The sequence below is a fragment of the Prionailurus viverrinus genome, chromosome D1 (assembly GCF_022837055.1).
Source record: "Prionailurus viverrinus isolate Anna chromosome D1, UM_Priviv_1.0, whole genome shotgun sequence".
NCBI lineage: Eukaryota > Metazoa > Chordata > Mammalia > Carnivora > Felidae > Prionailurus > Prionailurus viverrinus.
The window spans coordinates 22,247,479-22,270,930 of NC_062570.1; the positions used below are offsets into that span (position 1 = coordinate 22,247,479).

The 23,452-nt window shown below is 43.3% G+C and overlaps 2 protein-coding genes across 6 annotated transcripts in view; one reads left to right on the forward strand and one right to left on the reverse strand.

Annotated features, from left to right (window-relative positions):
- Positions 1 to 6,348: 6,348 nt before the first annotated feature.
- TMEM218 (transmembrane protein 218) lies at positions 6,349 to 23,445 on the reverse strand. 5 transcript variants are annotated; one of them, XM_047876890.1, is made up of 5 exons: positions 23,320 to 23,445; positions 22,322 to 22,426; positions 11,527 to 11,636; positions 10,542 to 10,644; positions 6,349 to 7,273 (listed from the first exon to the last, which is right to left on the reverse strand). In XM_047876890.1, the coding sequence occupies exons 3-5, from the start codon at positions 11,634 to 11,636 to the stop codon at positions 7,139 to 7,141; spliced, it is 348 nt and encodes a 115-aa protein (XP_047732846.1). In that variant the 5' UTR covers positions 22,322 to 22,426; positions 23,320 to 23,445; the 3' UTR covers positions 6,349 to 7,138. The 5 variants fall into 5 exon arrangements, with proteins under 5 accessions (XP_047732846.1, XP_047732845.1, XP_047732844.1 ...); XM_047876889.1 differs by lacking the exon at positions 23,320 to 23,445 and adding an exon at positions 23,271 to 23,314; XM_047876888.1 differs by lacking the exon at positions 23,320 to 23,445 and adding an exon at positions 23,239 to 23,311.
- Positions 22,971 to 23,452, forward strand: part of PKNOX2 (PBX/knotted 1 homeobox 2) — a 318,577-nt gene continuing 318,095 nt past the window's right edge. Inside the window, exon 1 of the mRNA XM_047876879.1 lies at positions 22,971 to 22,987. The gene's annotated coding sequence lies outside the window, so the exon portion shown is untranslated. The remainder of the gene's footprint in view (positions 22,988 to 23,452) is intronic.

The following is a 23,452-nucleotide window of genomic DNA, read 5'->3' on the forward strand; positions in this document are numbered from 1 at the left end:
CAGTGCTGGGGAGGGAGGGAGGCATGACTGAAAACACCAGCGTGTGGATGGTAGGTGCAGAGTGCTCACTGCTTGCTAGCCCTACTCCAGGAATGGAGCAGATGGCGGACACAGAGCAAGGACTTCTGCCCTGAGCACAGGCACCAGCGCGACGAGACTAGCAGGAAAGAAGGCTGCGTGGTTCATTCCCACAGCTGTCACATGTGTAGATGCCTGGAGCTCTCTGCAGCCTGCCTTTTCTCCCCCATGTTCCCCATGTACTTATCCCAGTCCCCCCATCCCCCAATCCTGGAATGCTGCCTGCCAGGCCGGCTCTTGGCATTTCTCCTCATCCTCCGGAGCCACCCATCAGCACAGTACAGATTCCTGTTGCCCACTGTGCCTGTGCTCGCCCTCATTAGGGCCTGGCCCAGTCGCATGGGTTGTTGGGGTCCCGGGACCACGGGGTTCGTGTACTGGGTGGGGCTGCTTACAGCGGGCATTCCCTGGGGAGATGCTCATGGCCACACTGACCCGCGGGTCAAATGGGGAGCTGGAGCCACATACCAGGTACAGCCGTCACATTCACTGGGACACCTGGGCCAGGGCAGCACTGAGATAGGTGGCGCCCACTGCTTCGGTGACACACCGGTAAGCCTTAGACTTGCCTGCCGCTCACCCTGACTTGGAGCCAGTCAGGGACCTTGTCCTCAGGAGCCCCAGGGCCAGGCCTTACGTCCAGCATTCTCAGATGCTTCTTTCAGAGCAGACACTAGATGGTGCCACCATCCCCCGGCAAAGCCTGGCATGGGCCACACACCGTTCCTGCTTCCAGATGGGGAGGCGGGAGCAGAGGGTGCTTTGTTAGCCAACTTTCAGCCTTCTTTCCACTGCACCAGGTCGGGGTAGGAGGCCTGGGAGACCTCCTCTGGTGGTGGGGGACTTCCGCTTCCCTGGCCCCACCACTGGCTACCTTTAAGCCTGTGTCCTCATGGAGAGAAAATAGTCCTACCCTTGCCTACCTCGAAGGACTGGTGTGACGGGAGAGGAGTCAGTTGTCAACACACTCCCTGCCCCCCAGGAGCTTGTCTGGGGGGAGGGATAAGTGAGAAATATGAAAACAATAGGAGAAAAACACTGGAGGTAGTGACTGGAGCGGAGACATCCCTCCCTATGCCTGAAGGGAGAGGGGCCGGAGGGTGGGTGATCCCGGGGCAGGAGGAAAGAAGGTGTAAGGTGTCAGAAGGAGGAATGCCTGGGACTTGGGCAGGTGGTCAGTTTGATAAGGTCTGGAGGGGACCTGGAAGGGGAAGGGAGTTAATATCAATACAGAGCAAGCCCCTACAGGTGGAGCATGGGGACTGGAAAAGAAACAAGAGGTGCCAGCTGGTGCCTGGGCCCAGGGTAGGCATGGCACCCGCGATCAGCAGAAGGCTTGTGGAGCTCAACGCCTGGCTCAGAAATGAGGACTTGGGCTGTGGGAGGGAGTTTGGGGGAAACACCAAAGGTGGAAAAACCCCAGCCCTGAGATCTGTCCCTCTGCCCTCGTCTCCCATGTCCCAGGTTCCCTGCCCTGCTTCAGCTCTGTGCTCGGACCGTTCCCCCACAAGCCTGCTACCTGCCTTCTCTCTGGGCCTCAGCACTCACTTGGGGCTAATGCAGGAGCATTACGTTAATTAGTTATTCATTTAATTTAACTTCACATTTGGTCTCAATTAAGCTTAAAGTGTTCTTCCTTATAGATGTTACGATAGCACTTGTAATTAAAAAGCAATAACTCTTTGCATTTCTCCTTCAGAGAGCCATTGGGAGGCTGGGGTGGTGTGTGGTTGGGGGGGAGGGTGTGGGAAAGAAGTAATGAAAAGAAAGGGAACCCTTGGCACTCTGAGGCTTTCAGCAAGACTGAAGTTGGGGGAAGGAGACTCAACACATCATGGGTGTGGGGTGGGGGCCCTGGGGACCAGAGAGTCCTCCTGGAGATAAGGGGGCAGTGAGGTGGGGAGGGTGGAAGGAAGCGATCCTTAGACATGGAGGGTGGGGCCTGATATTCTGTGGCTGGCAGAACAATGCCCCCGCCCCCAAAGATGCTCACAGCCTAATTCCCGGGGCCCGTGAATATGTTAAGCGCAGATGTGATTAAGGACCATGAGATGGGGAGACTATGCTGGATTATCAGGGTGCGCTCCTTAAAGAGGCAGGCAGGAGTGTCTGTTGTCGGATTAGAAGATGCTGGCTCTGAAGACAGAGAAGGGTATACTGGTGCAAGAGTGTGGGCAGCCTCTAGACACTAGAAAAGGAAAGGAAATGGGATTCTCCCCGAGAGCCTCCAAAACCTTTATATTAGCCTCGTGAAACCTATTTCAGATTTCTGATCTCCCAAACCGTACAATAATAAATCTGTATTCTTCGAAACTGCCAAGTTGGTGGTAATTTGTTACTACAGCAGTAGGAAGTTATTACGTGTTCCCAGTGTAAAACTGGGACATCAATTTGAAGACAGAAAAACCAAAGAAATCCCCAAAGATTAAAAGAAAACAAGTGGAGGGGATGGCTAGGTAGCATTTAGGTACAGCATAAACGCTACCCACGTTAACTACCCTGAGTTCTTCTGAAGGCAGGGCTTGTACTAAATGCACATTCTTCAAGATTCCCAACATGATGTGATGAATACCAGAAAAAGAAACTTTCTTGTTCTGTGGTGTTGGGCCCAGATTTTGATCCCTGTCATTTCTTCGGTCCCAAGAAACTGAGACAAGAAGGGTGTGTGTTGGGGTGGGGTTGGGGGCTGGGGTTCTGGAAACTTTTTTCCTTGAGTAAACGGCAACCACCAATAATGATGTTAGAAAGAGAGATCAAGAAACAAATACATTCTTGGTTTGTGGCTTTGATTCTTCCAGTGGCGCTTCTGAAAACCAACCCAAGTATCAAACATTCCAGTGGACCGTGCTTAAGAGAGAGATGGCTGTGTGTGTCCTTGAAAACTCCATCTATGGGCTGCTCCACTGAATCTCTCTCTCAGCCACTGAGGAGCCAAATCCAACAGGGCAAAGACCCACCAAAAACACAGGGTGGATGAGAGCACTTGTCTGTGAGGTCCTATGTAGCTTTTGTCTCTTTGTCTCGGACTCTTGCCCAATCCTAAGATTCTGGGTTTTCCACTAGACTCAGTTGCTGCTTTTTTGGTATTTCTATCAACTGGATTTACATCACTTGACCTTGGTCCCTCGTTTTTCTTTATTTTTATTTTATGGAGCAAGATAGTGTAATATAAAGTATGTAAAAGCTTAGACTGGAGCCAAACCATCTGATTTGAAATCCTGACTCCTATTTAACCTTGAGCTAAGTGACCTCAAGCAAATCACCTCACCACTCTGTACCCTGTCCCCATCTGTGAAATGGGGATAGTAAGAGTACCTACCTCATAGGGTTGCTTATGAGGATGACTTAATATTTACAAAGCATTTAGGAAAATGCTTAGAACACGTTTGGTAAATATAATGAAAATTGTGATTTCAGCCTGTGAGGAATAGAATATTTCCAAGTATTGGGATGGAAACAGAGAATAGATTGAACCCTATGAACTATGAAATCCTGTCCAACCTTGACTTTTTGCGCTCCTGTGAGGATAATCAACACTTCATTTCCATACCGTTTCCACATCTGGAAACTTGCTCCTATGTGACAACAGCCAAATACTTAAAGGTTTAAGCCAAGAAGTTATGACAAAATATTTATTATTTGTACTGTAGATGTTAACTAGAGATTCTTTAATGAAAGTTTTACCTTTTTTAGACACGGGTTAGGGAAAAGATGGGTACCAAGAGCTAAAAAAATAATATTAACCAATGTAGAAACAAGGAGTTGTGTGACAGCCAAAAATGATCTTTAAGTTATCTGAAGAGTGAGATGTCAGGAATCCCCACGTCAAGTTTGAGCCCCACTAACTAGGGAAACTTTTAAAATCCCTTTCACCTCTCTGCCTGTTGTTCTTCTATAAAATAATTGCAGCAGGTTTCTTTACATGTTGAATAAAAATCAAAGTAAAATAAAAATTCTTCAACTGAAGCAGCAACGAAATGGTTGATGGACCAGTTTATGTCTTAGAGAAGTTCTAGAACAAGACATGGATTGCTTTATGTTAGAATAAAAACATTAAAAAATAATTTGGCGGCTTTTATCCAGGGATGGTTAGGAAGACAGCCTAGACAGCTCAGAGGCTACTTCTTAGGCTAGTCTATCCCACCAGGACTGATGCTTTATACCCAACAGGTACACAGTAGATATTGAATGAATGGCAGTGCATGCTGGATGAAGCATGACTGAATGGCTATGCATTCTCTCGTACCTGAACTTTGGTACAATAATTTTGATGAATTTTTAGATCAAATAGCTGATACCATGTTTCAGTAAAGAATGTTAATATTACTCCCATTTTTATAAACGAGAGATTTAAGGAACTTGCCAAAAAATGACCTAGGAGGTGTGTTTTGTGGGCTTGAGGGACTTCTAACATATATCACACAGCACCATCTAGCAGACTAGATCAATGTCTCCATTGTGGGGTAGTGTGGCATCACTTTTGTCAGGATACAATTTTAGCTAATTTAGCTTTTGTCAGGATACAATTTTAAGAGGCTATGAAATCATCTACTTTTTATGTGGAACTCTTGATTTGCTCTCCCTCTCCAACTTGTAAACAGTGGGGATCACCACAAGTCTCTCGGCTACAGGATCCCCTCTGGGTAAGGAACAGTTTAGCACAACCTGCTCTAAGGCCATTGATCAAAGAATGATGAATGGGACATTAAGATGACCTCTAAGCCCTGTCTCTAGGAAGGCAGTGGGCACAAGGGGTGCCATATTAGACATTGTAGGGGTGGCCCATGTAGAACTCTCAGTGAAATTCACGTTTCAGCCTTCTACTTCTTATCCCACACACAGGGGGTTGGCCACGACTGCTCTGAGCATGAAGGTAGAGAGTAATCTATCATTTCCCCACACTTGGTAGTTATGGATTTGGGATCTATAGGAGGCAGGCCAACCTAAAATACTTTGTACAAAGTATATATTTTTTCCCCTGTCATTTATATCTGTGAAAAACACACACACACACACACACACACACACACACACACACACACACGCATTAGGTAGCCGTGGTATTTGGGAAGGGATTTAGTTTCCAACCTTCACACATTTTTCCCTGTGTAAGCAGTCACCCAAAACTTCATAGCTATTATCCATTGATCTCAAAGTTGGACACCTTTGTTTGGGAATAAAAAAGGATGATTCAAGGTCAAGATCTACAAGTTTTCCCAGATTTGATTTGTCAGCAAGTCTCTCAGGAGGTGACAAATGGCAGCCCATGCTTGTTAGGAGTCCGTGCTCCACTTGGGCTGGTTCAATGTCTCTGCACAGAGACTCACAGGTATCTGGAAGCTTCAGTGCAAGTGTTCAGAGAGGAGGACAAAGCCTGACTCCCAGCTTGCCCAACTTCCCTCCATATGTTTGCATTCTCCTTTCTCCCCTCCAATCTGGTTGGAGGGATATTTCTTCTTTCCTTACCTGTGGGCCCTAGGCTAGACGAAGAGACCATTTCCTTTGAATGGTTCTATGGCAAAGCCTTATCTGCAAAGGTTTTCTGAACTGAATAAGATACAGTTCAAATGCAGAAATAAATATATCTGGCCCTCACCAGCCCATGACTCCCAAAAGTCACCCATTCTCTCCTCTTTTAACTTAGAGCTTAGCCCCCACTGGGGTGGTGGGATGGGATCTTCTCTACACTGACAAGAGGATCCAGGAGAGAAAGTGAAGGAGATGTGGCCCTGACTTCCTCAAGCTCTCAAAGTCCCACAAAGCTCAGCGTGTTTTCTTTTCAGTCCAGAGACAGGCCCTGGAGTCTGTTATGCCTGGGCACACACACTGGATGTTATATGATGCCTGGGCAAGTTAGGTCATCTCCTTAAGCCTTAATTTTTTTCTACTTTAAAATGGAATGATAAAAATAGATAATAATCTATAATAATTACTTATATAACATATATATTATATATATAATCTTTAAACCTAAAATTTAAATAAATTGGGTTTCAGGGTAACTAGTGTCATATTGGCATAAAGTACGTGCTCAAAGTTCTCCTTCCAACTTGTTTTCTGGTTCTTAATTTTAAGTCAGAAGATCCTTCTTCATTTAGTTCTAGGGAGTCAGGAGAGACTTCCAAAGTAGAAACAGCCCAGAGCCCCTCCATTTAATGACAAATCTTGGGTGATCTAGGATTTCAGATAGGCATAAAGTTGTATCTATTCCTAGGAACATACATTTCTTACCAGCTTTGGAGAAAGAGCTACAAAGATGAAAAGAAATGATAATAATCCAAAATGGACTTTATAGTAATTAAAGAAGGCACACAAAGGCTATCAAATCCCGAAAGAATCCAGAGATCCACAGAAACAAGACAAACAATCAACATTTCCATACCCTTCTTCTAATCCCCAAGCAAACTTGAAATATAGAATATAGACTGAGAAAGTCTTGGCCAAGAGTCTGAGGTGAAAGTCGGTCCTTCGGTTGTTTATTGCTTTATTATAGCAGAGAGAAGTGACACCCATTGCTTGTATAGATTCTGTGACACCATATGTATGCACACTGGTCAACAACCAACATCTGGGTAAGTCTTCCAACTCATCACATTAAAATAAGCTTTCGAACTTGGAGTGCCTTTCCTTTCCAACTGATCCCAACCTTGTAACTAAGAATCTTGTGTATTATCAAAAGGATGAGATTCTTCTGTCTACTGGACAGGGGAAGCCAAAGTGCTCCTTTTCCCAAAATCCACTTAATGATGTCTTGATTGAAAATCTACCAGAAGCAGATCACTATCTTTATTTCCCTGTCAAAACAGAAAACCTGAGGAACAAGTGCTAAGAAGATAGCAGTATCCCTCGGAAGATGGTGAGAATCGCCTCTGCAGGGCCAATTTTGCAACCCCATTTTTGGAATCCAGGATTCAAGAGATTTATCCTAGTCATGAATGGATATTTCTCTGATCTTAAGGCATGAAGGCTGTCAAAACAAGGCTCTGAACAGTACCTTTCTGCTCATTAATGACATCAAAAGCGAAGGACAGAACAGGGTCTTGGCTTTCCTGAATAGTGCTCAGTAGGACCGCAGTGGTTTGGCATAGATTGGCTCCAGGATATGATGAATGAGAACCAAAAAGAGGCCTCCAAGGAAGACAGCAGTGAGGAAAGCCAGCAGGACATAGCGGCCAATGAAAAAGGAATCCACAATCTGCAGAAAGAAACATCAAAAAGGAAATTACTATCACTTCAGCACCCTGGTTGTGCTCATCTGAAATCTTTGATGAGTGGGCCCAGAGTCTGTTTGTATTTGTGACTTCCAGAAACATCCTGATCTGAGTCTCTTCTGTAAATGGTTGGGAAATAACTCCCTGAGCTGGAAATACAAGATAAAGAAAAGATTAATGAAGTACAGGGGGGAAAAAAAAGGCTCGATATAGGAGGTTTCATAAACACTCCAAAGACCTTAGATGAGCTCTTTTATGTTCTGAAATCAGTTATCTGAAGGAGTTCATGAGAAGCTTGCTTCCTTAGTCTTAGAAAGTCTCATTTTTGTTGTTGTTAACTTTTTATTATGGAGAATTTTAAATGTATATAAAAATATAACAGCATAATAAACCCTCTGTATCCAAGATCGAAGCCCCCAACTCATCAACCTGCTGCTGTTTCAGGAGGGCTCATTTTCAAAATGGAAAGGTGATTCTTGAAAATTTTCATCAGAAGTGTCCTGAACCCTAACATTCGTAACCCAGTACTCCAAGGGTTAGGTTAAATGGCCTTTTGCCTGGGACACTAAAATCCTTACAGGATAAATAACGTGCCCTAATCATACAGTTGGCTGTCTGGCAACCAGTCATACTTGAGGCCCCAAAGCTGTTGGTCTTTGCTGACAAAACCTATACTTCAGAGTTGGCTCTGCCCACTTGTCCACTGTCCACTGCCAGGGCTCTACTCTCCCCAGACCCAAATGGTCCCACTGCTTAAATTGGGAAGGGAAAAAACAACTGAATTTATCGATCTAATGGAGAGGGAATATGAACCAAATGACAGGGTGATTTCACAGCTTCCCAAAGGGAATAGAATCCCAAATGCTTGAAAGGCAATGGAGGTAGACAGGATATTGACCCAAAAATGTCTACATCCTAATCTCCAGAAATGGTGAATATGTTAGATTACATGGCAAAGGAATTAAGGTTGCTGATTGGCTGACCTTAAAATAGGGAGATTAGCCTGAGTTATCCAATCCAGGTGGGCCCGGTCTAATCACATGGGTCCTTAAACATGGAAGAGCGAGGTGGAAGAGAAGGTCAAAGAAAGAGATGTCAAGATGGAAGTAGAGTCAGTGGGATGTTACCTTGTTGGTTCTAAAGATGGACCCAGGGGGCCACTAGCCAAGGGTGGACTCTAGAAGCTAGGAAGGGCAAAGAAACAGATTCTTCCCCAGAACCTCCAGGAAGGAGTACAGCCCTGCCAACCCCTTGATTTTAGCACAGTGAGGCTGCATTTGGACTTCTAACCTACAGAACTGTAAAACAGTACATCTGTGTTGCAAACCTAAGTTGCTGCTTTGTTACAGCAGCAATAGGAAACTAATACAGTGGCAATACACAAAGTACCTGTCAAGTCCTAGCACTGCTCTGATTGCTGAGATCCAAAGATACCAAGAAGAAAAGGGCCGCTCCAGAGATTACCCCAACAGCCAACTTACAACAAAGGTCAGTTTGATAAAACAGCTTTAACATAACTTTGACCTTGGCTCCAGTACTGAACAAGTCTCTTGCGGGCTACATGTTTGCTCGTTTGACACGTTTCACTTTTTAATTAGCCAATTAGCAGGCCTTGGGTGCAGAAGGCCCAGGTCATGTATTATTGATACAGTATTGAGCCAGGCTGCTGCAGGGGCCGGTTCTCAAAACCTGAAAATGAGAACACCAATTCTGCTGGCCATGCTGACGGACATATTTTGCTCAAACCTCATTCTTGTCTCGTGGGTCTGAAACTCCTATGACAGAGGATAGAGGAATTAAATTCGAAACAGTGTTTGCTCTGTGTCCTTCTTCGAATATTCACATCTGCAGCAATCCAGAAATATAGTTGCCTTCATCACTCTCTCCCTTTCAGACAGGGAAATGGAGGTGGGAGGCTATTCCTGGCTCCCACACGTGGTACTTACACTGACAGGGTGGTTTTCAAATGCTGATAAACACCTGACGTGTATGGAAATAATTCCTTAAATTTGTGTGGTTCCTTGGACTTTTCAGAGCAAATTGCCTCCCTTTTGCCAGGACTAGTCCTAGATAGAGTTAGAAATGTGTTCCAATTTTAGTTCAGAAGTTGTATAATTTTGTGTACTGTTGTCTGGTGTCAAATACTCACCCATGAACTCTCTGGGATGGCCCCCAATATTCTGTTGAGTCCCCAACAATGAAGGTTTTGCAGACAGACCTCAGCTTGAATCCTTGCTCTGCCTCTTCCCATATATGTATGACCTTGGGCAAGTTACTTTAACCTCTTATAGCCTCAGTGTCCTTACCTATAAAATGGGGATAATAACAGCACCTACTTCATACTATTTAGGCTTGTCTTAAGGTTTAAGTGAGATCATACAAACAACGTGTTTAGCAAACAACCTCACGCACAGTAACCCCTTAAACAATATTAGCTATTATTATTATTCCCACTTTAAAAATGAAAATGGGGGGGTTGGGAGGAGCTGCTAGAAGGTAGATGGGAGGTAGGAAGTCAATGCCATTACCAAGATCTGAGGGTAAAGTCAGAGCCCCAGCCCAGAATGGACTAGAATAGGTGGGGTCTCCAGAGAAGGGCTATGAGAGAGAGGTTAACAAGCCCCCTAGAGAGGTGGGTGCTGGCGGATGGTGTTCCAGGAACTAGGGCCAGCTGATCTCCCAGACTACTGTCAGTACTGAATTCACCTGTCTCTACAATTACTGCTTTCCACAGAAATTCTCTTTCCCCACTGATCTCTACGGAAAGTACTCTCTTCACATCACAAGTGGAGAAAATCAAACACGGGGAGGGCAACCCCGAGGGCGCTGCATACACTTTGGCCAGGATCCGACTTCCTGAGCCCAGACTACCAGGATGAGGATGCTTTCATTTCAGGGCCAGGCCCTGTTCCTGTTCCTAACTCACTGCCTCCTCTCCAGCCCCACAGGATCAGGTGGCTTTTGGACACACTGCTTGTTCAACTCGATGCACAGTGGGGATGCACTCCAATCAGGCAAATAACTGCCCAGTGGTCTTGCACGTGGCAATCAGAGTGAGATTCTCAGTCTGGGTGGAAGGAGAGGGGAATTTAAAACTCCCTCTCGGCTTTCCCCACCTTTGTTTTAACTTTACACTTCTAACACATGTCGGCCGACCTGACATCGGGGAACACCTCAGGGCAGGATGGAGGTCTAGACCGAGAGAAGCAAGAGTTATAACTCAGGAGGGCAAAATAAAACCAATAGTTTTACCTTCATTTCGACCTCTGGGGCTGGGACTTCACTGGCTCGAGGGAAGACCAGCAGAACTGATGTGATGATTAGAGCACCGAGGAATACAAAAATGACAGAGAACCTGGGGTCAAAAGACAGAATGTCACAAGCACGCTTTACAGATTCCTCTCTAATCAGTGAGGTTTGGACTGGCTCTTCCTTGGAGCCAATATTCTAAGTTTCAGCCTATTAACAAGGCCTAGAGACCTGCTGTCCACACTGTCCAGCAAATTTAGAAATGGTCTCTCCTTCATCCCAAAGCCCTTCTTTCTAGACAGGTCCCCAGCTGGATTCATTCCTATTTATTCCCATAATTCCCAATTCCTAAGAATGGGAATTGGTAGTTTTAATTTTTGCCTCTGCAAAAAATGTCATAATCATGAAAAATCAAAGCAGCCCTCCCCTCTTCTCAATCTCTCAGTTTGTTTTCAGACTGGAATACTTTGGTAAATCACATAGTTCACTGCTTCATACCGATACTGTCTGGCCAGAGCACAGCTCTATAGCGTTGTTAAAGTCAGTGTTCTGAGGCCAGTGCCCGAGAGAGAACCAGCCCAAGCCCTTGGTGCTCCTGAAGTGTCCCTAGGCCCAGGTTAGAGCCTCAAGACTGGACCTGCATGTGCCCTAAGTCTGAACAATTAAGACACACACACACACACACACACACACACACACACACACACCAAGAAATTCACAGGCAGCAAAAGCAGATTTCCTTTTCATCTCTCATGTCCCCCCATCTCCTCTACCGTGAAAACTAGAAAACACCACTTCCCTTCTCTCACCTCTGCTTCAAAGCATCAATAATACAGTCAGTACTTATGACAACAGGTTAAAATACAATTCATTCAAACTGCCAGTAATTGCAGAAATGGTCTTCTGGATTCTAAATGTTTAATAAGCATCAGCGATTTCGCTTCTAATTGCTTTTACCTTGGACTCTCAGCTGGAGAGAAAGCCTTACCTCGCTACACCAGACGCTCTGGACAGCAGCACACACAGCAGCAGCACTAACACCCAGAGCAGGGCTAAGATGAACACTCCAGCCCCCACTCCGAGCACTGTGCCAGCCATCTGTGGGAGAAAGGAAGCATAAGCACTGCACCCCAGCTCAGCCCTGGGGCCTTCCCACCACCATAAAGTGTCTGCCCTCTGTGTGCAGGTACTGCCTGTCTTCCACACACTCCCTGCTTTTATAATGGTGTTCAGACAAAAACAAATACAAATACACATATAAACACAAATACAAATACAGAAAGTCCAAACTCATTATGATGAACTTCTGATGACTGGTGTGATAGGATGCATCAGTACAGGTCTTTGGGAATGTCCAATCCCTCAATAGGAATTAGAAATTGAGGGGCGCCTGGGTGGCGCAGTCGGTTGAGCGTCCGACTTCAGCCAGGTCACGATCTCACGGTCCGTGAGTTCGAGCCCCGCATCGGACTCTGGGCTGATGGCTCAGAGCCTGGAGCCTGTTTCCGATTCTGTGTCTCCCTCTCTCTCTGCCCCTCCCCCGTTCATGCTCTGTCTCTCTCTGTCCCAAAAATAAATAAAAAACGTTGAAAAAAAAATTAAAAAAAAAAAAAAAGGAATTAGAAATTGAAAATCCCCAAACCTTTCTGAGGACAGAGAGGTTGCTTTTTGCTCCGTGTAGGTCATTTTAAATTTGGTATGTGAGTTCTAGTTTGGCTTCCCCAACCCACAGCATTAAGCTGAACTCGCTCTTGATATAAAATGCTAACGGAGGGCTGTGAAGGCACCAGGACTCAAGTCAAGCACTATGGAGCCAATGTGGAAGTTGAAGCCCTCAGGCCAAGTCTGTGGTGTGAGCTTTGACTTCCCAGTCACAAGACAGAAATGTCCCACTCTATGGTTGAGTTTTTATTCATAAAAGGAAGCAAACTCCTAAGTCCTTGAAGACAGCGATGATGAAGAGAGGAGCCGTCACTATTTTGAGCATCCACAGTTTGCTAAGTACCTTACACACATATTTCATTTAATCATGGAAGCAGGCTTCTGAGGTAGATATTATTATAGCCATGTTACAGAAGAGGTAACTGAGGTATAAGGTGAAGGGATATGTGTTAACAAACCAGTGGCTTACAACAAAACATTGTTCTCTCATAGTTCTGGAGGCCAGAAGTCTGAAATCAAGGTGTCAGCCAGGCCCAGCTTTCTCCAAAGGCTCTAGGGGAGAATGCTTCCTGGCTCTTATAGCTTCTGGAGGTCCAGGCATTTCTTGGCTTGTGGCTGCATGGCTCCAGTCTCTGCTTCTGTCTTCCCATGGCCTTCTCCTGTGTGTCTCTGTCTCCTCCTCTTCTGTCCCTTATGAGGACACTTGTGGTGGATTTAGGGTCCCCCTGAAGAATCTGGTTTGATCTCATCCTCAAAATCCTCAACTATGTCTGTGAAGACCCTTCTTCCACATAAAGTCACATTCAGTTTCCAGGGATTAGGAGGTGGGCACAATCTTTTCAGGGGCCACCATTGGACCCACTCCACTGATTCTATAGCACCTCCCCCGATCTTCCCCTTCTGGATCAGAGACAAATCTTAAGCAAATAAATTCCTCCTCAGTTGATGGTTTTCCTTACCCTGATGGTCTAAATACCACAAAAATTATGATCTATGAGAAGTTCTGTTATAAAGGCATTGGAAAGATCAGAAAGGAAGCCCTAAGCATGAACTGTCAAAAAACCAAACAAACACTTATTCAATCAACATCTATTATGTGCCTACCACGTAAAGCATTGTGTCACAGTCTGGGGATCATGACGGTAAATAAGACATACCTTGTGACAGAAGCTGCAGGCCCCCTGGAGAACACCGTCATGTGAACAGCTCTCCACACCATATTGTGATAGGAGACAAAGTACGGTGGGAACTGAGATAGTGAGGAGGGCTTTACCAGGGATGTGACTTCACACAGACCCCTTTGGGGAAGAATCAGTGCGGCAAGATGACGGGTAGGAATGGGGTGGGCAGAGAGAGGAGTGGCAGCAGATGAGGCTGGGCTCCCACTTGCCTCTCTAACTGGGGCACACCCCCCCCCCATTCGAGCACATGGTTTCATCTCGGTAATTCTAAACTGCCCGGTGTTCCCCACCTCTGGCTCCTTGTACTTGCTGTTTCCACTACCTGGAATTAGCCCCCGGCCCCCAACAAGCCCTCTAATATTTGCACGGCTGGCCTCTCCTCATCCTCCTGATTTCAGCTTTAAATGTAACTTCCTCAGAGAGGTCTCACCTGTCGGCTCTCGCTAACGTAACCCCCAAACAACTGCTCTCCATCACTCCTTATTTCCTTCAGGGGACATTTCACTAACTGTAGTTCCCATTTTTACTTATTGTTTACAGGCTGACTTTCTGTGTCTCCAGCCAGTATGGTGAACTCCAGGAGGGCAGAGACGTTATTTCTTGCTCACCACAGTATCCCCAGCTCTCACCACTGATGTTATGAGCAAGAAATATTTGTTGGATGAAGAAATGAAGCAGTGCTAACAAGTCCACAGAAATCAAGTAAAGGGGTGATAGGATCATACTTAGCTTTAGAAAGATGACTGTAACTTCTGGTCGATATGCTGGACAGACCTAACAAGGAAAGTACCTCACACAACAGTGAACACATAGAAATGCTTAATAAAATAGAGCAAAAAGAATTCAATACACAGTGGAGCTCAGAAGCAATAAAGGAAAATCCTTAAGTGCTATAAATGAAAGTGTAATTCAAAGCCTGAGTGTAAGCAGGAGCTGAGCCCAAAGGTCTACAGGGTACCAAAACCAGCTGCAGACCTTTGCAGTGGTCCTCTCCCAGACAGATGAAGTCTTAGACCCATGATACAGAGAACTGAAAATGAGACAAGGCATCAACAGCATTATTGATAATAGCCAAACTACGGAAAGGCCCAAATGTCCACTGACTGATGAATGGATAAAGAAGATGTGGGGTGTGTGTGTGTGTGTGTGTGTGTGTGTGTGTGTGTGTGTGATGGAATATTACTCAACCGTCAAAAAGAATGAAATCTTGCCATTTGCAACAACATGGATGGAGCTACAGTGCATTATGCTAAGTGAAATGATAAGTCAGCCAGAGAAAGACAAATACCGTAAGATTTCATTCACATGTGGAATTTAAGAAACAAAACAGATGAACATATGGGGGGGAGAAAAAAGAGAAATAGACACAAATCATAAGAGACTCTTGATGATAGAGAACAAACTGAGGTTTGATGGAGGGAGGTGGGGGGGATGGGCAGATGGGTGATGGGTATGAAAAAGAGTACTTCTTATAGTGAGCACTGGGTGTTGTATGTAAGTGATGAATCTCTGAATTCTACTACTGAAACCAATATTGCACTATATGTTAACTAACTAGAATTTATTTTTTTAATATTTATTTATTTTAAGAGAGAGAAAGACAGTGTACATGAGCGGGGAAGGGGCAGAGAGAGAGGAAGACAGAGAATTCCAAGCATGCTCCACACTGTTAGTGCAGAGCCTGATGCAGGACTCAAACTCATGAACCTTGAGATCATGACCTGAGCTGAAATCAAGAGTGGGACACTTAACCAACTGAGCCACCCAGGCGCTCCATTAACTAACTACAATTTAAATAAAAATTTGAAAAAATAAGAAAAGATCAAGGCCTAAAGCTAAGCCCTGAAAGGGCTCACCTCTCTTTGAAATAGGGACTAAAACATCTGCTGCTGACTTACGTTGGAAGAAAGTTGGCCAAGGACCTCAGGCCATGGATGAAAAAAGAATAACCCAAGAGGAATCTGATTCCTAATCCCACACCACATGCAGGTGTGGGGTTCAAATCATACTACCAAAGTGCTATGGGAATCGCAAGTAGTAAGGTCAACATAAAACCAGTCCAAAAGTGAGAAACCCATAAGAGCCCGGCAGAGACAACTGAAACCTTTCTGTAGGGATGCTGCACAAGTCGGCATGCAAGGCTCCTGTGAGACTGGGTATAAAATAAAGATGTTTTCAGACATACAAAGACTGAAATGGAGCTCACCTGTCATAGGTGTACTTGAGCAAGAATGAAAATGAACCAAGAAAGAAGGCATGAGATGTAAGGAGTAATGGTGAGAAGTATACTGGGAAATATTGATGGTAAAGATTTCTGTAACGATAAGAAGGGCACACTTTTTGAAGAGTTAAAAACAAAGAACAACAGCAACATATTTATGGATATGTCTCCTCAGGCAAGGAAACCAAAAGCAAAAAGAAAATATTGGGACTACACCAAAATAAAAAGCTTTCGTGCAACAAAGGAAACTATCAACAAAACAAAAAGGCAACCTAGTGAATGGGAGAAGATATTTGCAAATGATATGTCCCATAAGGGGTTAATACCCAAAACATGTAAAGAACTGTAACTCAACACCAAAAAACCCACTCTAATTAAAAACTGGGTAGGGGCGCCTGGGTGGCTCACTCAGTTAGGCCTCTGACTCTTGATTTCTGCTCAGGTCATGGTCTCACGGTTCATGAGATTGAGCCCCACATTGGCCTCTGCACTGACAACAAGCCTGCTTGAGATTCTCCCTCTCCCTCTCTCTCTGCCCTTCCCATCTCATGCTCTTTCTCTCTCTCTCTCTCTCTCTCAAAATAAGTAAATAAAATCATTTTTAAGAAAGAAAAAAAATGGGTAGAGGACATGAAGAAACATTTTTCCAAAAAAGACCTACAGATGGCCAACAGACACATGAGAAGATGCTCAACATTACTCATCAGGGAAATGCAAATCAAAACCACAATGAGATACGACATCACACTAACCAGAATGGCTGGGATTAAAAAGACAAGAGATAGTAAGTGTTGGTGAGGATGTGGATAAAAATGAAGCCTCATACACTATTGGTGAAACAAATTGGTACAACTACTGTGGAAAACGGCACAGAGGTTCCTCAAAAAATCAAAAATAGATATATCATATGATCTGGGGCACTTGGGTGGCTCAATCGGTTGAGTGTCCAATGCTTGATCTCAGCTCAGGTCATGATCTCATGGTTCAGGAGATCGAGCCCCACCTTGGGCTCTGGCTGACACTGTGGAGCCTACTTAGGATTCTCTCTCCCCTGTTTGCCCCCTCCCCAGCTCATGCTCTCTCTTTCCTCACCTCTCAAAATAAATAAACTCTAAAAAAAAGAAAGAAAGAAAGAAAGAAAGAAAGAAAGAAAGACCGTATGACTTAATATTTGGGTATGTACCCCAAAAAAATGGAAACACTAATTTGAAATGATACATGCACCCATATGTTTATTGCAGCATTTATTTACAGTAGCCAAAATATGGAAGCAACCTAAGTGTCCATCAATAGATGAATGGATAAAGAAGATGTGATACACACACACACACACACACACACACACACACACACACACACACACTGGAATATTACTCAGCCATAAAAAAGAATTAAATCTTGCCATTTGCAACAACATGGATGAAGCTAGAGAGCATTATGCTAAGTGAAATAAACTAGAGAAAGACAAATAACATATAATGTCACCATATGTGGAACTGAACAAACAAAACAAGTGAACAAACAAAAAAACCAGACTCTTAAATACAGAGAACAAACTGGTGGTTGCCTTAGGGGAGGTAGGTGGAGGGTGGGTGAAATAGATGAAGGGGATTAAGATCCCACAAATCATGAGATGAACTGAGCTGAAATCAAGAGTCAGATGCTTAACCAACTGAGCCATCCAGGTGCCCTTAGATTTTTTTTTTTTTTAAACCAGCTCTTTGCAAGGAAAGCAAAGGCTGCTAATAAACAGATTGAAAAAGCAAATACAAACAAAACAAAAACAAGGGGACAGGGGAAATGGGGTGATGTTCAATGGATATAGAATTTCAGTTCTGTAAAATGAAAAAGCTCTAGAGATCTGTTGCACAACAACGTGAATATACTTAAGACTACTTAATTGAACGTTTAAAAATGGTTAAGATGGTAAATTTTATGTGTCTTTTTAACCACAATTTAAAAAAATCTGAAACAATGAGTATCGAGCAAAACAGAATGGGAAGCTTTGAAAGGTATTAATAGCAATATTCACAAAGAGCATAGTGAATAGATACAACTCAGGACAAATGTGAATCTCAAACAAAGCCTCAAAATATATAAAGCCAAAACCACTGCAATAAATGGACAGACCCACAAATTTAGTGGAGATTTTAGTATCTCTCTCTCAGAAACTTAAAGTGGATATACGAACAGCCAATGAATGTGTGAAAAGGTGCTCAATTACATTAGTCATTAGGAACTTGCAAATGAAAACCAAATTGCAATCCCTCTAGATAGCCACCAGAATGGCTGGGGAGCTACAAACTTGCAGTATGAAATAAATAAGTCACAGTGATTCAATACGTTGTATACTTGAAACTAATATAACATTGTAGGCCAATTATACTTCAATAATAAAAAAAAAAAGGTAGAGCTAAAATATTTGTCAACAGTTGTGTGGAGGATGAGAAAGGACAGTTCAAAATTAAATCATCTATTATCTTTTTGTTCTGGAGGAGGCAACACCACCAAGTGCTGACAAAGACATGGAGAAATTAGAACCCTGATTCAAACAAGCCAAATGTCACAACTTGGGAAATCTGACCAGTATCTGGATAGTCAATGGTATTAGGGAATAATTATTTATTTGTTAAACTGTGGTGACATTGTGGTCACATGGCTAAAATATATATATATATATATATATATATATATATATATATACATATATATATATATCTATCTCACCATCTTTATAGCTATCTATCACCATCTTTTAGCCATGTTACCATTTATATATGTGACATTGTGGTCACATGGCTAAAATATATATATATATATTTTTTTATATTTATATATATATTTTATATTTATATTTATATATATATATATATTTAGCCATGTGACCACATTTATATATATACATATATATACACACACACACACACACATACATACATACACATAACACAGAGAACAGAAAATTGTGTCTGGGAACTTCATAATTATCCAGGGAGAGGAGGGGAGGGGAGGGTAACATGAAATAAGACTGGTCGTGGGGGAATTGTTGAAGCTGGATCATGAGTACACAAGTTTTGGCTCTAATATTTTTTATACTTTTGAATGTATTTGAAACTTTTGTAATAGAAAGATATGTGTGTGTATAAGTAGGAATAAATCCAAAAAAAGGTGTGTATGGTTTTTACAGCAAAAATTGTTCAACTTTATTAAAAGGTATATATTTTTAAAGGCCCTAGGAGACTAACAAAACAGACCTGAACAGAGAAATAACCTATCTTCCTGGACAGAATGGTTCAATATTAAAAGATCTCAATATCAATTCAATGCAATTCTAACCAAAATCTCAAAATAAATTTTTGTGGAACTCATGGAACTTGAAAACGGATCCTCAATTCATATGGAAGAGCAAAAGCCCAAGAATAGCGAAAACAATTTTGAGAACTAGGATGGAGACTTGCCTTTCTTGTTACCAACTGCCGCAAGACACATTATAAAACCAAGGTAATTAAAACAGTGTGATATGGCATAAAGACACATGGATCAGCGGAATAAAATAGAGAATCCAGAAACAGATCCGTGTATTTATGAGAACTTTGTACAGGACAGAGTCGGCTTGGCTTCAGCAGGTAAAGGATTTCATAGATGGTGTTGGGACAAATGATTATCCAATCAGAAAAGAGTAATACTCGACCTCTACTTTATATCCTATACAAGCCAATTTTAAATGGAAAGTAATTCATAATAAAGCAGCATATGTTTAAATATACAAATGTTCAGGCTGACTACACTAGAATACATAATGAAGTACAGCAGTCAGATGCTTGCACCTAAACTTAGAATCGCCACGAACGCAAAAGCTACAAATGCAGGCTCATGCAGGTGTGTTGTATGGCAACTCAAATACCACGAGCTGGGCTGCCTTCGGTTATGCGATCTTCTCAAGTGATGAACAACTCTTGTTAAAGTTCCAAAACACAAGTAAGTATAATTTCCCCTTGATTTACATTTGAGCTGCATTCCTGGAAATTTTACTATAGCAAGCTGTGCCAAAAAAAAAAAAAAAAAAAAAAATATATATATATATATATATATACATACATATACACACACATATATATAATGTTTATATGAAAAATGGAGTTAGGCTCTAGGCTCAGATTATAAATGGCTACCCTGTGGGACACTCAAAAATTGTGCAGGATGCAGGACAGTTCTTCACTGCAGAACATCTAGCATCCCACCCTGCTCTGTAAACCCCAGTAATGCTGCCAAAATCACAATTATAACTAAGTATGCTCTCACAAATTCCAAAATGACCAACAGGGCAGTACCACCCCCTTGGAGAACCACTGTTCTAGAAAAATTCTTGCATTAAGAGACATGTACAGGGATGTTTATTGCAGCTTTTTTCATAATAGCAAAACATCTGAAAAAACGTTAAGTGTCCACCAATAAGGGAATGGATATGATGTTACACTCATAAGAACGGATACAACATTATACTCATAAGAAACACTAGAATAAATGAACTTGGCTATCTGTATTGATATGAACGTATCTCAAAAACAATGTTGAGGGGCGCCAGGGTGGCTCAGTTGGTTGAACGTCCAACTGATCTTGGCTCAGGTCATGATCTCACGGTTCGTGAGTTCAAGCCCCATGTTGGGCTCTGTGCTGATGGTGCGGAGCCTGCTTGGTATTCTCTGTATCCCTCTCTGCCCCTTCCCCGCTCACAATCTCTCTCCCTCTCTCTCTCTCAAAAATAAGTAAGCATTAAAAAAAATTTTTTTTAATGTTGAGTAATAAAAGCAAATTACAAAATGAAGCCACAGTATGACACTACTTGTATTTTTAAAATAAAAAAAAGCAATTTATATCATTTATAATGTACAGATATACCACAGAAATACAAATACATGGGCATGAATGATGTACAACACTTTCAAAAGAATGTTTGCCTCTGGGAGGGAAGAAGGGAGGAAGGTAAATGGGGCCAGAAAAGAGAACAAAAGGGATCTGAGGATTAAATCTGGGATGTTTTATTTATTTCAAAGAAAAAACTGAAGCCGAGGTGCCCAAATGTTAATGTTTGTTAATCCAGTTAATAGGGCATAGGTATTCATTATACTACCCAGTGTGATTGTCTGTTTATGAAATTTTTGAGATAATTCTTAATTTTTAACCAGGTAGCTGGTGGCTCAGTGCATATGAATCGAACTCAGAGACCAGAGATTAGTGACCAATAGGGGACTCTCTGGGTAAGGGATGATGAGGGTCTGGACTCCTGCCTTACCTGTGAAAATGGAAAGGGGTTGAGAGAAAAGGTGTTAGAGAAGACTCAGGTTTCCTGCTTGGTTGACTGAGCTGACTTGTACTACCCTAACAAGGTAACTAGTTAAGTTTAATTGCTGCTGTTTTGGATATTGCACAAATAACCTGTAAAACTTGGACCAACTCTAACACCTAGAATACAGGGCAAGTGGTAGCCGAAGCTGGTTCTATTAGAAACATTGTGCTTCAATCCCCCATGGAAGCTTAAATGTTCATGAGACATTGGGGTCCATATAGGACATGGCTTTTAAGTAAGGAGATAAATATCCCCAAGTTCTTATAGGAATGAGGTTCATCACAGGGTGCCTGGGTGGCTCGGTCAGTTAAGCATCTGACTTCGGCTCAGGTCATGATCTCAGGGTTCGTAGGTTCTAGCCCTGGTTTGGGCTCTGTGCTAATGGCTCGGAGTCTGGAGCCTGCTTGGGATTCTGTGTCTCCCTCTCTCTCTGCCCTTCCCCCACTCGCACTCTGTCTCTCTCGCTCTCTCAAAAATAAAGATTAAAAAAAAATTTAGGGGCGCGTGGGTGGCGCAGTCGGTTAAGCGTCCGACTTCAGCCAGGTCACGATCTCACGGTCCGTGAGTTCGAGCCCCGCGTCAGGCTCTGGGCTGATGGCTCAGAGCCTGGAGCCTGTTTCCGATTCTGTGTCTCCCTCTCTCTCTGCCCCTCCCCCGTTCATGCTCTGTCTCTCTCTGTCCCCAAAATAAATAAAAACGCTGAGAAAAAAAAAAATTTAAAAAATAAGAATGAGGTTCATCACTTTATAACCAATCTATACATTTTCACACTAAGCTTGGAAAGGAAAGGCTGGATATAGCATATAGAGTGCTGTTATGGGAAAGGAGTGAACATCTAGTCATTTTATACTGTTAAATTCAGCGTGGAAATAATGCTTGTAATAAAATATGTATTATAAATATGCAAAATGATTAAAACCATGGTGTTTTTGATTAATGTCCAGGACTTTTTCAAACCTGGAGAATGGATGGTTTAGCCAACCTGGTTTCCAAAGTCCATTTACCTAAGTCTATGGCATTTAAAGCAGGTAGACTAGAATCAGAGTAAAATAATGTCTCTATTTGAACACCCTGTTTAGTAGCTGACCAGCAGAACAGTTATGAGGCCAATTTCCCCCCTCTGTGCTCATGCTGTGAGGTCCTTCTTTGGAAAGAGATTGCCCAAAACTTTAAGAGGTACATAGAGTGCAGTCCTCATTCATTTACCATTGGTTCTTCATACCCTTTCATGCAGCTCTCAGAGAAAACTGATAGAGGCATACGTTAAGGTGCCTGACCCCTGCATGTACAGCCTTATAGATTAAAAATACACTGTTCACCACCGCTGTCAATCATGTGTGAGAATAATAATGGCCATTACAAGATGACTTACAGTTCAATACAAATGTGGATTCCATAGAAGGTAGCTTGGCCCTAGTGCTGCTGGTGGTGGGAGATAGGTAGTTCACCCATTCCTGGACTGTCACTGGCTCAAGCCCTTGAAGGCAGAAAACAGGGATTACAGGGGTGAATGGCCCTTCTTCGAGGATTCCTTTTCCCTTTCCTTTATAGCCTTCCAAACCTTCAACTATAATGCGGGGGGGGGGGGGGGGGAATCATTTTTCTACATTAAACATTCCACTATGGCTTTAATTTTAATATATTAGGATAATGCTCTCACCTTTGTAATTAAGTAGAACGCAAGTCTGGGAAAAATCAATCGTGGAGCTACCTAAATGCCATCCATATGACATCATCTCAACGCACTGAGAGAAAAAGGGGATCGATGGATCCAGATCTCGTCCTCCCACCTCCTTTCCTGGGTGGTGTTTGGACTTGAAGGTACCATAGCGACTATTAGCTGCATCACCATGGGCTCTCCGGACAGCAGCACCTCAGTGCTGGAGCGTCAATACCCCAGGAACCAGGGCTCTAGCGTCTCTCCCCAGCCCTGTAGCTGGTTCAAACTGGCGCAGGAAAACCTCGCCCCCAGGTCTCATTTGAAGAATGTTCGCCCAGCTACCTCCCAGACTGGAAAGATGAAGGTCTCGATCACAAGGTATTGGAATCAGGCACTGACATTTCACTTTCTTAGGAGCATGAAAATTAAACCATTCCTTCTTTCCTAATTAATTTCCCAATTAAGTATTTATTAGCCACCGGGCCTCGGGTCCAGATCTACGCTAAGGGTAAGGGTGCTCTGAGAGTCCACGCACAGCCACCCACCCACGCTTTCTTCCATACTCCTCAGCCCCAGCCTCCGCCATTCTCCCTTCTCAGCCGCCCCCACTTTTCCCACCTCCCCCTCACCTGGCTCTCCTTCTCCCAGGTCCCCTACTCACACCTCACTGTCCGGCCAGTTCCAGCCCACAGGGGCTTTGATCTACTTACGACGAATCACAAGTGGGTTTTCATCCAGGCGATTCCAGATCCGCTAATCAGCGCCACTCTTTCAACGCCCAGTTTCCTTCTTATTTGCTTACGTCCACAGGGCCTCCAGGCAACGCGGAGCGGGGTGGGTGGG

Excerpts from the sequence above, each read along its gene's own strand:
- TMEM218 (XM_047876890.1), bottom strand. The coding sequence starts at position 11,636 with ATGGCTGGCACAGTGCTCGGAGTGGGGGCTGGAGTGTTCATCTTAGCC. Across the intron at positions 10,645-11,526 it reads AGAGCGTCTGGTGTAGCGAG|GTTCTCTGTCATTTTTGTAT; the intron begins GTAAGGCTTTCT and ends TTTTGACCCCAG. Across the intron at positions 7,274-10,541 it reads CCCCAGAGGTCGAAATGAAG|ATTGTGGATTCCTTTTTCAT; the intron begins GTAAAACTATTG and ends TTCTTTCTGCAG.